This window comes from Tympanuchus pallidicinctus, unplaced genomic scaffold, assembly GCF_026119805.1.
Source record: "Tympanuchus pallidicinctus isolate F22 unplaced genomic scaffold, pur_lepc_1.0 scaffold21, whole genome shotgun sequence".
Classification (NCBI taxonomy): Eukaryota; Metazoa; Chordata; class Aves; order Galliformes; family Phasianidae; genus Tympanuchus; species Tympanuchus pallidicinctus.
Window position 1 is genome coordinate 11698254 of NW_026294733.1, and position 13670 is coordinate 11711923.

The following is a 13670-nucleotide window of genomic DNA, read 5'->3' on the forward strand; positions in this document are numbered from 1 at the left end:
TCCTGAAAGGTTTAACGACTTCACTGAGATCCGCCTTCAGCATTCGAAGGAAACAAGGCGAAAATGTTGATTCTAAAACAGTGGTGAACAGCACTGTCACTGTACAGACATTGCTCCTGGATCCATCCAAACACAACGGAACTGGACATTGAAGTGATAAAACTAAACAGGTGCTACAGAAGGTGTTAGCAAAGATACACCCAGATGTACTGTTATCAGGTCATCAGGACATAGATAAAAAGCTGAGAAAGTGCAAAACACATTCCCCGTTTTCCTCACAAGCCATTCACACACGCTATTTCACATCAATTGGCCAAGACTACACGCTGTAAATACGGTGTTTGATTGTGGTAACAGGAAAATAGGTATCGACAAAGAACTGATTGCTCATTTGTATTCATCAAGTACGGTGATCAAACCCACCACCTGAAATTAAAAGTGCATTCAGATACTGAATACCAAATAAAAAATAAAGCCATTCTACAGGCAGAGAAGGAAACAACCTCTGGATGCATAGGGGATGGCAGGATCAAAAGCCTGGGCAAGCTGGGGAGGTCAGGAGTAAAAGTGTGTTGAGTTTAGGGACGTGAGGAGGAGACCTTGCACTGCCAAGAGCCGCGCCACTAAAGGAAGCCTCGAGAGGGGAGACGAAACACGAAAGTGGGGAAAGTCAAATCGTGAAAGTGAGGGGAATGGGGATGGAGGGAATGGGGAGCCGCCGGGGGCCACCTCTAACGAACCGTTTTAAGTAACGAGTGCCGATAGGGTCATCCAACAAGGGAGTTGGGTCAGTTGCCGGTATGGAAGTCAGCACAGAATGAAAGGTACTGATTTGAAATACATTCAGGCAAACATGACAAGAACGCAATAAAGGAGAGGCTTTACCAACAATTCCTGAGCGAATGAGAACACAACAGAGAAAAAGGGAAACGCGACAGGGTAAAGAGGCAGCGATTCGAGTAAAAAGCGAGAGGGAAGGGAGGCAGTGTGGAGGCGGCGCGGTGGCAGCACTCACCGTGAGGGCGTCGGGCTCGGCGGCGCGGTGCGCGGCAGCGTCTTCCCCGCGCGGCGGCGCGGCCTCGTCGGGCGGCGGCCGGGCCGGGAGCGTGTCGCAGCAGCTGCCGCCCGCGCAGCGCGGCTGGCTCTTGCGCGAGTCGGCGGTGAGCGACACGTCGTGCGAGTAGGAGCGCAGGAAGGCGCGGACGCCGTCGATGCCCACGAAGTGCGAGGCCGGCACGCCGCGCCACGCGCCGCCGGCCGAAGGCGCCGCGGGCGGCCGCGAAAGCCGCCGGCGCCGCAGGCGCAGCGCCAGCAGCAGCAGCAGCGAGGCCACCAAGAGGCACGACACGGCCGCCACGGCCAGCACCAGCCAGCGCGTCAGGCCGAGCGCGGGCTCGGCCGGCGCCGCCGCGCTGCCCAGCTCCGACAGCAGCTCGGCCACGCTCTCGGCCAGCACCACCGTCAGCGTGGCCGTGGCCGACAGCGCCGGCCGGCCCCGGTCCTTCACCACCACCACCAGGCTGTGCCGGGCCGCGTCGCGGGCCAGCGGCGAGCGCGCCGTGCGCACCTCGCCGCTGTGCAGCCCCACGCGGAACAGCCCCGGCTCCGTCGCCTTGGCCAGCTCGTACGACAGCCACGCGTTCTGCCCCGCGTCCGCGTCCACCGCCACCACCTTGGCCACCAGCGCGCCGGGCTCCGCCGACCGCGGCGCCAGCTCCACGCCCGCCCAGCTCCACGCGCCCGCACCCGAGCCCGCACCCGCACCCGGCACCGCCGCCGCCGGCGGGTACAGCACCTGCGGCGCGTTGTCGTTCTCGTCCGCGATCAGCAGCCGCACCGACACGTTGCTGCTCAGCGGCGGCGAGCCGCCGTCCTCCGCCCGCACCCACAGCTCCACCTCGCGCACCTCCTCGTAGTCGAACGAGCGCAGCGCGTACAGCGCGCCCGTCTCCGCCTGCACCGACACGTACGACGACAGCGGCGCGCCCCGCACACGCCCCTCCCGCAGCCCGTAGCGCACGCGCGCGTTCTGACCCCAGTCCGCGTCCCACGCGCGCACCGTCAGCACCAGCGCGCCCTCCGCGTTGTTCTCCGCCACACGGGCGCTGTAGCGCGCCTCCGCGAACACCGGCGCGTTGTCGTTCACGTCCAGCACCCGCAGCGCCAGCACCGCGCCGCTCCGCAGCGCCGGCGACCCGCCGTCCGCCGCCCGCACCGTCACGTTGTACTCCGACGCCCGCTCGCGGTCCAGCTCCCGCGCCGTCACCACGCTGTAGTAGTCGTCCAGCGCCCGCTCCAGACGGAACGGCACGCTCTCGCCCAGGCTGCACCGCACCTCCCCGTTCGCGCCCGAGTCGCGGTCCTGCACGTGCAACAGCGCCACCACCGTCCCCGGCGCCGCGTCCTCCGAGATCTCGCTCAGCGCCGAACGCACCCAAATCTCGGGCGCGTTGTCGTTCACGTCCGTCACCGAGATCGACACCTTCGCCGTGTCGAAAAGTTCCCCACCATCGCGAGCCTGTACTTCCAGTTCATAAGACTCGGCTTCCTCGAAGTCCAGGTTCCTCACCAACTTAATCGCTCCGGTATTACGATCAAGTTGGAAAATCTTCAAAGCTTTGTCAGTAATTTTATTCAGTGAATACTTCACGTCTCCATTGGTTCCTTCGTCGGGGTCGGTGGCGGTGACGCTGAGCAGCGTGGAGCCCACGGGCACGTCCTCGGCCACTCGCACCGTGTACACCGCCTGGCTGAACGCGGGCGCGTTGTCGTTGGCGTCCAGCACAGCCACGCGGATGCGCGCCGTGCCCGTCCGCGACGGATCGCCGCCGTCGCTCGCCCTCAGCAGCAGCTCGTGAAACGCCGCCTCCTCCCGGTCCAGCGCCTTCGCCAGCACCAGCTCGGGACGCTTCTCGCCGTCGCCTCCCGCCTGCACCGACAGCGAGAAGTGCTCGTCGCCGCTCAGCGCGTAGCTCTGCAGGGAATTCGCACCCACGTCCGGGTCGTGAGCGACACGTAATGGAAAACGTGACCCAGGGGTTATCGCCTCAGTCATTCTCAACTCCACTTCTTCCTCACGAAATCTGGGTGCATTGTCATTAATGTCCGTGATTTCCACTTCGATTGCATAAACCTTCATCTCGCCCTCCACGATCAGCTCGCAGCGCAGCACGCAATGGGGTTCGCTCTCGCACAGCTGCTCCCTGTCGATCCTCTCGGCCGTCACCAAGTGGCCGCTGCTCGCATGCAGAGCGAAATACTGCGTCCTGCCTTGGGACACCACGCGGGCGCCGCGCCCGCCGAGCGCCGCCGGCTCCAGCGCCAGCTCCTCGGCCACGTCGCCCACGAACGAGCCCTTGGGCAGCTCCTCGGGCACCGAGTAGCGCAGCTGCCCCCACGCCGCCTCCCACGCCGCCAACAACACGCACCACAGCAGCGCCCGCTGCCTCCGGCACCACCGCCCTTCTCTCGCCGCGCACATCTCCCGCACCGAACCGCCGCCACCTCACGATCGCTGCTTCTGCGTCGCTCCGACTTCTGATTCCTCTTCTCTCTTTCCTTCCTCTGCGGCTCCGGCTCGGCGTCCGCTGCCGACCGCTCCCGCCGCCCCTCCGCCTCGCTGCAGCACCGCTCCGCACCAAGGGGCCGCTCGCAGCCGCCCGGACGCCGACACAGCCAGCGAGCGAGCGAGCGAGCCGGGCCGCAGCGGGCGGGGCTGCCTGCAGCGCTCCGCTCCTTCCTCTCCTCCGCGGTGAACAGCGGCGCCCGCAGCCGACGCCCGGCACTGCACGCACGGCTCCACCGACAATGGACAATGGGTAGAAGAGCACAGTTATGTTCTCCAGAAACATTTTTCCTGCAAGGCAGAGGCTTGGCTCTACATGGCATTGCTGCATCTATATGTAAAGAAACAAACGTCCAGCGGACAGTTCAAGCAGCATCTTCATTTGCTTTTTGTTAACAAATCCCTTCTTAGAGGAGACAAAACAATTTCTTCTTTCTTCAAGGCCATCGTGATCGTGGATATGGAAATGTGGTAAACTTGGGTGTCATTTCTAACACGTAACAAGGAGAATCTGTACTTTCAGTTCCCACTCTAAATACTTCTGAGCATTATCTAATTTTTGCAGAATTGGCCTCTGCACCACGAACTCCATTCACTTGTGGTTTCTGTTGTTTTAATGTCAGCAGCCTTCAAATACTGTTCCCCTGTATCCAGGGCACGCTGCACAGAGAATCTCCCATTCACATTCTCCAGTGCATCATGAGTAGGAGCTCCCAGTCTGTGCAGTTTCTCCTTCTTAATCTCAGATATGGAGCCAGCAGTTCTCCTGAGCCTTCTGGGATGGCAGGCTCTGGGCCTGCAGTCTTCCAAGAACTGTGAACAACCAGCATGAAGTGTACTTGAGCACTGCACAGAAGTTTGCAGCATTTCCTGTGTAATCAGCATGCCACAGGGCTCTGAGACTTCAAGAATGTATGCAGTGCTGAATGACCTTTTGCTACCTCCTAATTGCAACCATAGGTAGAGGAGCATGGCTGTGTTCTAGAAAACTCCTTCCTGCAAAGAAGTAGCTCAGTCATTTCAAATGTTTACAATTCTAATTACTAAGAAACTGATGGTCCCGATGACCTGCTGTACCGTGTACTTTCATTGACACAGCTTTGCCTTAAAATGAGCACTCAGAAGTTAATGAAAATCAATCTTGCATCTTCATATGTCATGATTTTACAGCCAGTGGGATTGGTTGAAGGCTTGTACAAAGGGGACTGTCATTCTTGAATGTCATGAAGTTGAAGGAAAGGGACTCAGTGAAACAGGCACAAACCTGGACACAATACTAGCAATCAAATCTTGTTACAGCCACAAGCACTGCTCACCCATCAATCCTCCTGATTCAAGGGCAGACTTGATGCTCTTGTACTGCCTGTGAACTCTATGTCTGTGTTGCAAGAACAATCATCTCCAGCCTTTGGACAAATAAGATATATGTGCAAGTGAGCACCTACACAAAGGTGACACAGAAATAATTTCTGCCATTCTGGGCCATCTGCAGTCACCAGATCTCTCTTGAATGTCTGCACACTTGGAGACTGGAATACTTGAAAACTCCGGACTTGCTTTCATTTCTCCTCAATTTCTACCAAGATATCTACATACAGATAGGAAGAAAACGCCATGGCACTCAGTGTGAAGAAAGCTTCATCCCATCAGAGACATGTATCCAGATGTACATGCAGGTGAAATTGGACAGCAATATATGGAACCTGCTACGTCCCCAGATCAGTGTTTGCAGGGAACATCTTCCTCCACAACACTCTTATGCTCTTCCTGGACTTCAGCATCACAGAAGTCAATGCATCCAGCTGCATTCTATCTCTTTCCCTTCTCAGGCCTGTTCTACATATGCACTTTTAACCAATCACTTGATACTGCAGGAACCAATGCTGACTCTAAGGACAAAGAAACCAGGATTGTAGCAGAAATCGTTGCAGGCACTGCTACCAGATGTGAAAGGAAATCAAGACAAGAAGGTTTGCTTTCAGGAGGCCAGACAGAGCCTCCTTAACCCAACAATTTTTCACACTCTAAGCCAAGCTCACACTCAACACACTCTGAAGCCTCTGACCTGGTCAGCACCAGGACAGCATCCACATTCCTGCTTTCTGTCAGACAACACCAGGAGCATTTCACTCCCTGACGTTGTCTTGAGACAGGAATATATCCAAGTCTCAGCCTTTCCAGCTCTACACAATCAAAGTATGGAAACGACTCCCTCCATTCCACAATCCTAATGGATCTTCCAATCTTTTCAGCTTTATGTCTACAGCAGAGAAATTAAAAAGGAAGAGAGCAAAGAGTTTCCCACTCATCTCTGCCATTCCACACCACCTCTGGCTCTTCTGAAACTCCCAGTTGGTGGCACAAGAACAGACAACACATTACTAAAAAGAAAATAAATACAACGCCATTTTTACAACTTCTTCCAATTCAACAGACATACATGGACATAAGGCCAGGAAATGCTTCATCAGTGAAGCATCACAGGGAAGCATTCAAAGAGAAACGTGGCTGAGAAACACCTCAAAAAGGAATAAAGGTCTTCTCCGTGGACACTAAAATTCAATCCCACAACATCTGGAATAGTTTTTAAGGTGCAGGTAAGGCCCTGAACTCTTCCACTAAACCACACAGTGGAGGATTTCATTTTAGGAAAAATTCACCACTTCTCAGAAAGTTTCCAACTCTCCAGCTCATCTCCTATGGATACGAAAAAGAGTTAACACAGGAACTTGTACAAATTATTTTAAGAAGCCATAGAGTCATACAATTGCTCAGGGCAGAGGTCTTCAAAATTATCACACCCACCCTCAAAGTAACCAGACCACCCTAACAACTCAAACCATGAGGGGTTCAGTCTCAGTTTTGTCAAACAAAACATTCTGTCCTCTTGTGTTTGTTGTGACTTGCAAGGAAGTTTCTGCAGCAGTGCTGTTCCATGTCCAAATGCATCTGCTCTGTCCAGAAAATGAGAAATGTGATCACAGCCTCCCTGGGAACAAAGCCCTATGAACAGAATTACAGCTATTAAGAAACTCTCCATCACAACGTCACATCTAGATACATGAGAGGTTTCACACAAAATTCAGAAGCCATTAGAGACAGGCATTACCATCCAAAATACAGAGACAAATTTTGTCATCAGATGGTTACCATTACCAAGCAATATGTCGAAACTGGGATAAAATAGTGCATACATACTTCAGGGCTTGACAGCAACAATGAAGTCAAACACAACACACAACAACACAGCTGACCCAACTGCTGCCCACATTCAAATCCAGCCACTCACCATCCTGGTTGCATTCACAGCCTTTACTTCCACCATGGATTTATCCAACTTTAAGCAATATTTTGGCTCCTAGCAAGAGCATGTCGTTCAGTGACAGTTCAAGGAAACTCAAGCATATCCAAGTCCTTCTCCTTACAGCTGTATGCATATAAGAAAAAAAAAGGCAAAACTGACAAGTGAAACAAGACCTAAGACTCTTCAGATCTTGTTCTAGAATTTTGGCAAATGCTATTCAACATGAAGGTGAAAGGATGGACCCACAAAGTGACTCCTGCCATACAGATTAGACTCCAGCAAACTCTGCTCCATTTCTATGTGGTCACAGGTGAAACAATCCTCTCTCCTCCAGCACCTCATCAGAAAGAGCATCTTCCCACCGTTCCTAAATAATACTCCTATGATTGTTTTCAGTATGTTTTCATAACAAACAGCTTCAAAGGAACAGCAGCCCAGCCTGTTTCTCTAACGTGTGTAACAACACCATGTCAGGGATGCATATAAGGACATTTTTTCCTTCACTACATTATCATGCAGATAAGTTGTAAGGAGTTCAAATGTTCAGTAGAAATGAAATATAGGGTCATTAACGTTCTGTTTCAAGAACTCCTCCAACACACCCAGCACATGAGCTATTGGGAAATTATCCAGCCCTGCCAACGACGCAAAGCGTAAGGTGGCAGTCAAAGCAAACCCATGGTTGGAAGCAAACAGAAATAAAGCAACCAGAAGTTGAAGTCTCCCTTCGTGAGATTATTTTGGAACTTAATGCCTCTGAGATATTCTGCTTCCTTTTTATTCACAGAGAAACTTCTGTCTACAGCTGATTCAGACCCTGTCAAAGGAATGAAGAATTTCCTGTAATAATTGCATTTCCCAAAGTAAAAACATTGGCCAGAAATGGAAAACGTGAACCACAGCCATCCAGGATGTTGAGGCACGAACAAGTGAAAACCACAATAAAAGAGAACTACATCACAGGGATGCAGGAAACTAGAGATGGATAAACGAGCTTTCATACTGCCAATGTGTGCCATTCTAGCTCTAAAGAATTGTCCCACAAACCATATCACTGCCTCCAAAGACTGCAAAATGAGGATTGTCGTGTAAACAGCAGAGACCTTTGCACCAGCTCTGAAATCAAACCGTTCTCATCTCAGCACCACTCCAACTACCTTTTTCCTAGGTAAGACACCAGTCTCTCGCTCTCCTTTCTCACCATTCACAGACTTCACTGTCACCATCAACTGTAACAGCATGTGGCACGTGGCACTAACTTACAATGAACAGCCACATTTCACTCAGTGACAATTTACAGAAACCTAAGTATAACAAAATCCTACTTACAGCCTGACAGCTTTAAAAACTCAAGGCAGGTATGGAAACTGATCTCCCATTGGTCATTCATCAGTGACATACCAGTCCTCAATAGGTTACCAACTACACTGAGATCAGTCTTTATGAACTGAAAAGAAACAACCAAAAAAGATTGAATGTACCGAAGTAATGAACAGCATTGTCACTGCAGAGACATCACTCTTGCATCAGCCCAAACATTATGAAACTAAACATTAAAGTGACAAAACCCTACTATTGCAGATGCCATAGAATGCGTTAGCACAGATACACCAAGATCTATTTGTATGAGGTCATCAAAACATTGACAAAAGGCCAAGAAACAGCAAAACACATCCCCTGCTTTCCCCACAAGCCATTCAAACACAGGATCCCAAACCAATTGGCAAAAACTACCAGCTGTAAGGATGGTGTTTCATCGTGAAAACACACTAACTGACATCGCCAAAGGAAGATTTGTACAGTCAATTCAGCACACACACTGATGATCAAACACACTGCTAGAAATGAAAAGTGTATATTGATACTGAACTCCAACTAAAAATTAAGTCGTTACTCAGGCAGAGACAGAAACAACCTCTGGCGGTATTGGGGATGGAACGACCAAAAGTCTGTGCATTTTGGGAAAGTCAAGAGTAAAAAAAGAGTTCACTTCAGGGACAAGAGGAGACTTGTACTGCCAACAGCCACTCAAACAAAGGAAACCTGGGGCAAGGAGGGGAAACGCCATACGGCACAGAGGCAAGACTGAGAGGAAGAAGTAAGTGAGGAGGAAAGGAGGCAGTGTGGAGGCGGCGCGGTGGCAGCACTCACCGTGAGGGCGTCGGGCTCGGCGGCGCGGTGCGCGGCAGCGTCTTCCCCGCGCGGCGGCGCGGCCTCGTCGGGCGGCGGCCGGGCCGGGAGCGTGTCGCAGCAGCTGCCGCCCGCGCAGCGCGGCTGGCTCTTGCGCGAGTCGGCGGTGAGCGACACGTCGTGCGAGTAGGAGCGCAGGAAGGCGCGGACGCCGTCGATGCCCACGAAGTGCGAGGCCGGCACGCCGCGCCACGCGCCGCCGGCCGAAGGCGCCGCGGGCGGCCGCGAAAGCCGCCGGCGCCGCAGGCGCAGCGCCAGCAGCAGCAGCAGCGAGGCCACCAAGAGGCACGACACGGCCGCCACGGCCAGCACCAGCCAGCGCGTCAGGCCGAGCGCGGGCTCGGCCGGCGCCGCCGCGCTGCCCAGCTCCGACAGCAGCTCGGCCACGCTCTCGGCCAGCACCACCGTCAGCGTGGCCGTGGCCGACAGCGCCGGCCGGCCCCGGTCCTTCACCACCACCACCAGGCTGTGCCGGGCCGCGTCGCGGGCCAGCGGCGAGCGCGCCGTGCGCACCTCGCCGCTGTGCAGCCCCACGCGGAACAGCCCCGGCTCCGTCGCCTTGGCCAGCTCGTACGACAGCCACGCGTTCTGCCCCGCGTCCGCGTCCACCGCCACCACCTTGGCCACCAGCGCGCCGGGCTCCGCCGACCGCGGCGCCAGCTCCACGCCCGCCCAGCTCCACGCGCCCGCACCCGAGCCCGCACCCGCACCCGGCACCGCCGCCGCCGGCGGGTACAGCACCTGCGGCGCGTTGTCGTTCTCGTCCGCGATCAGCAGCCGCACCGACACGTTGCTGCTCAGCGGCGGCGAGCCGCCGTCCTCCGCCCGCACCCACAGCTCCACCTCGCGCACCTCCTCGTAGTCGAACGAGCGCAGCGCGTACAGCGCGCCCGTCTCCGCCTGCACCGACACGTACGACGACAGCGGCGCGCCCCGCACACGCCCCTCCCGCAGCCCGTAGCGCACGCGCGCGTTCTGACCCCAGTCCGCGTCCCACGCGCGCACCCTCAGCACCAGCGCGCCCTCCGCGTTGTTCTCCGCCACACGGGCGCTGTAGCGCGCCTCCGCGAACACCGGCGCGTTGTCGTTCACGTCCAGCACCCGCAGCGCCAGCACCGCGCCGCTCCGCAGCGCCGGCGACCCGCCGTCTGCCGCCCGCACCGTCACGTTGTACTCCGACGCCCGCTCGCGGTCCAGCTCCCGCGCCGTCACCACGCTGTAGTAGTCGTCCAGCGCCCGCTCCAGACGGAACGGCACGCTCTCGCCCAGGCTGCACCGCACCTCCCCGTTCGCGCCCGAGTCGCGGTCCTGCACGTGCAACAGCGCCACCACCGTCCCCGGCGCCGCGTCCTCCGAGATCTCGCTCAGCGCCGAACGCACCCAAATCTCGGGCGCGTTGTCGTTCACGTCCGTCACCGAGATCGACACCTTCGCCGTGTCAGATAGGGCACCACCGTCGTGAGCCTGAACGAGAATCTCGTAAGAGTCCTGTTCCTCGAAGTCCAGATTCCGCACCAGCGTCATTGCTCCTGTGTCGGGTTCCAGGTGGAAGATTTCAAGTGTCATTTCTGTAGCTATCTTTATCGAATACTTCACGTCTCCATTGGTTCCGTCGTCGGGGTCGGTGGCGGTGACGCTGAGCAGCGTGGAGCCCACGGGCACGTCCTCGGCCACTCGCACCGTGTACACCGCCTGGCTGAACGCGGGCGCGTTGTCGTTGGCGTCCAGCACAGCCACGCGGATGCGCGCCGTGCCCGTCCGCGACGGATCGCCGCCGTCGCTCGCCCTCAGCAGCAGCTCGTGAAACGCCGCCTCCTCCCGGTCCAGCGCCTTCGCCAGCACCAGCTCGGGACGCTTCTCGCCGTCGCCTCCCGCCTGCACCGACAGCGAGAAGTGCTCGTCGCCGCTCAGCGCGTAGCTCTGCAGGGAATTCACACCCACGTCCGGGTCGTGAGCCGTAGATAGAAGAAACCTCGATCCCCGGACTGTCGTCTCGCTCATTCTCAGATCCATTTCTGCCTCTCGAAAGCTGGGTGCATTGTCATTAATGTCTGTGATTTCCACTTCGATTGCATAAACCTTCATCTCGCCGTCCACGATCAGCTCGCAGCGCAGCACGCATTTCTCCTGCAAACGGCACAGCTGCTCCCTGTCGATCCTCTCGGCCGTCACCAAGTGGCCGCTGCTCGCATGCAGAGCGAAATACTGCGTCCTGCCTTGGGACACCACGCGGGCGCCGCGCCCGCCGAGCGCCGCCGGCTCCAGCGCCAGCTCCTCGGCCACGTCGCCCACGAACGAGCCCTTGGGCAGCTCCTCGGGCACCGAGTAGCGCAGCTGCCCCCACGCCGCCTCCCACGCCGCCAACAACACGCACCACAGCAGCGCCCGCTGCCTCCGGCACCACCGCCCTTCTCTCGCCGCGCACATCTCCCGCACCGAACCGCCGCCACCTCACGATCGCTGCTTCTGCGTCGCTCCGACTTCTGATTCCTCTTCTCTCTTTCCTTCCTCTGCGGCTCCGGCTCGGCGTCCGCTGCCGACCGCTCCCGCCGCCCCTCCGCCTCGCTGCAGCACCGCTCCGCACCAAGGGGCCGCTCGCAGCCGCCCGGACGCCGACACAGCCAGCGAGCGAGCGAGCGAGCCGGGCCGCAGCGGGCGGGGCTGCCTGCAGCGCTCCGCTCCTTCCTCTCCTCCGCGGTGAACAGCGGCGCCCGCAGCCGACGCCCGGCACTGCACGCACGGCTCCACCGAGCAACGCCGCTGCCTCTGCCGCCGCAACCGCCGCCCGGCACAACCCGGCACGCTGCGCTCCCTCCGCGTTTTCGGAATATTCTTTTACTTTCCCCTTCACCCAGTCGATCTCGACTCCACTGACACGACAGACGTCTTGTTCGTGCTACTCGCTGCCGACAGCGGCACAGATTTCCCTTCCGTCCGTTATTTCTTACTCACACCACGGTGAGTCTTTGTCATTTATTCTGTCTCTTTACACTTCCGAATGTTAACTCCTTTTGGCACAAGGACGGTCTCCCTTCAGGTGTCCACTGATTCTTCTTGCAGTCGCTGATGCTACAAAGTTTTCCACACATCTTTCATAATTTGTGTACTGCTCACATTCTGCTTTTCTATTACTTCCATGACAACTGCCGTTAGGAAACTACCACACTTCCTTCCTCTCACACAGGGAAGGGATTTCATGTGCCGTGTTCATACCAGAAAGTGGAGTTCCCAAATCAAACCATTCCTCCCTGCCATGGTGCTCAAGTCAGCAGCTCTCCTCAGTCCTCCCCATAAATGCTGTGATTGGCCACAAGCTCTCCACATCAGTTTGTAACAAGTTCCCGAGCAGCCAGTGTGCCACGGGTAGAGCAGAGGTGATGGGAATATTCAATGCCTGACGATTTTCTCTCACCACTTGATTGGACAATGGGTAGAAGAGCACAGTTGTGTTCTCCAGAAATATTTTTCCTGCAAGGCAGAGGCTTGGCTCTACATGGCATTGCTGCATCTATATGTAAAGAAACAAACGTCCAGCGGACAGTTCAAGCTGCATCTTCGTTTGCTTTTTGTTAACAAATCCCTTCTTAGAGGAGACAAAACAATTTCTTCTTTCTTCAAGGCCATCGTGATCATGGATATGGAAATGTGGTAAACTTGGGTGTCATTTCTAACACGTAACAAGGAGAATCTGTACTTTCAGTTCCAACTCTAAATACTTCTGAGTATTACCTAATTTTTGCAGAATCAGCCTCTGCACCACGAACTCCATTCACTTGTGGTTTCTGTTGTTGTTTCAATGTCAGCAGCCTTCAAAAACTGTTCCCCTGTATCCAGGGCACGCTGCACAGAGAATCTCCCATTCACATTCTCCAGTGCATCATGAGTAGGAGCTCCCAGTCTGTGCAGTTTCTCCTTCTTAATCTTAGACATGCAGCCAGCAGTTCTCCTGAGCCTTCTGGGATGGCAGGCTCTGGGCCTTCAGTCTTCCAAGAACTGTGAACAACCAGCATGAAGTGTACTTGAGCACTGCACAGAAGTTTGCAGCATTTCCTGTGTAATCAGCATGCCACAGGGCTCTGAGACTTCAAGAATGTATGCAGTGCTGAATGACTTTTTGCTACCTCCTAATTGCAACCATGGGTAGAGGAGCATGGTTGTGTTCTAGAAAACTCCTTCCTGCAGAGAAGTAGCTCAGTCATTTCAAATGTTTACAATTCTAATTATAAAGCTGTTCATTGTGAGGGGCACTGCTGCAGTGTGTAATTTCATTGACACAATTTTGCCTTAGAATGAGCTTTTAGTCAATGAAAACTGGAGTTGAATCTTCATATGTCATGATTTTACATCCTGTTGGACTGGTTGTTGGCTCATACAAAGAAGGCAGTCATTCACGATCACCACAACCTTGCAAGAAAGGAACCTAATGACATAGACACTAACCTTGACCCAATACTAGCAATCAAAACTTCATACAGGCATACAGGCTGCTGACCCATCAATCTTCCAGTTTCAAGGGCAGACTTGATGCTCTTGAACTGCCAAATCTCTGTGATCTGTGATCTCTATGTCAGCGTTGCAAAAAGAATAATCTCTAGCCTTTGGAAGACTTGT

At 55.2% G+C, this 13670-nt stretch overlaps 1 protein-coding gene across 25 annotated transcripts in view; it reads right to left on the minus strand.

The window, feature by feature from the left end:
• The window catches only part of LOC128081397 (protocadherin gamma-A4-like), a 179201-nt gene that overhangs the window by 89660 nt on the left and 75871 nt on the right, over positions 1-13670 (minus strand). For 3 of the 25 annotated variants that reach the window (XM_052684592.1, XM_052684588.1, XM_052684591.1), the window contains one exon: positions 2435-3133. The exons of 19 other annotated variants lie outside the window; for them this stretch is intronic. In XM_052684592.1, the coding sequence (XP_052540552.1) occupies positions 2435-3133 (699 nt within the window). Of the gene's footprint in view, positions 1-2434; positions 3206-9800; positions 11139-13670 lie in introns of those variants that run through there. 3 more of the 25 variants (XM_052684570.1, XM_052684586.1, XM_052684593.1) reach the window with 3 other exon arrangements.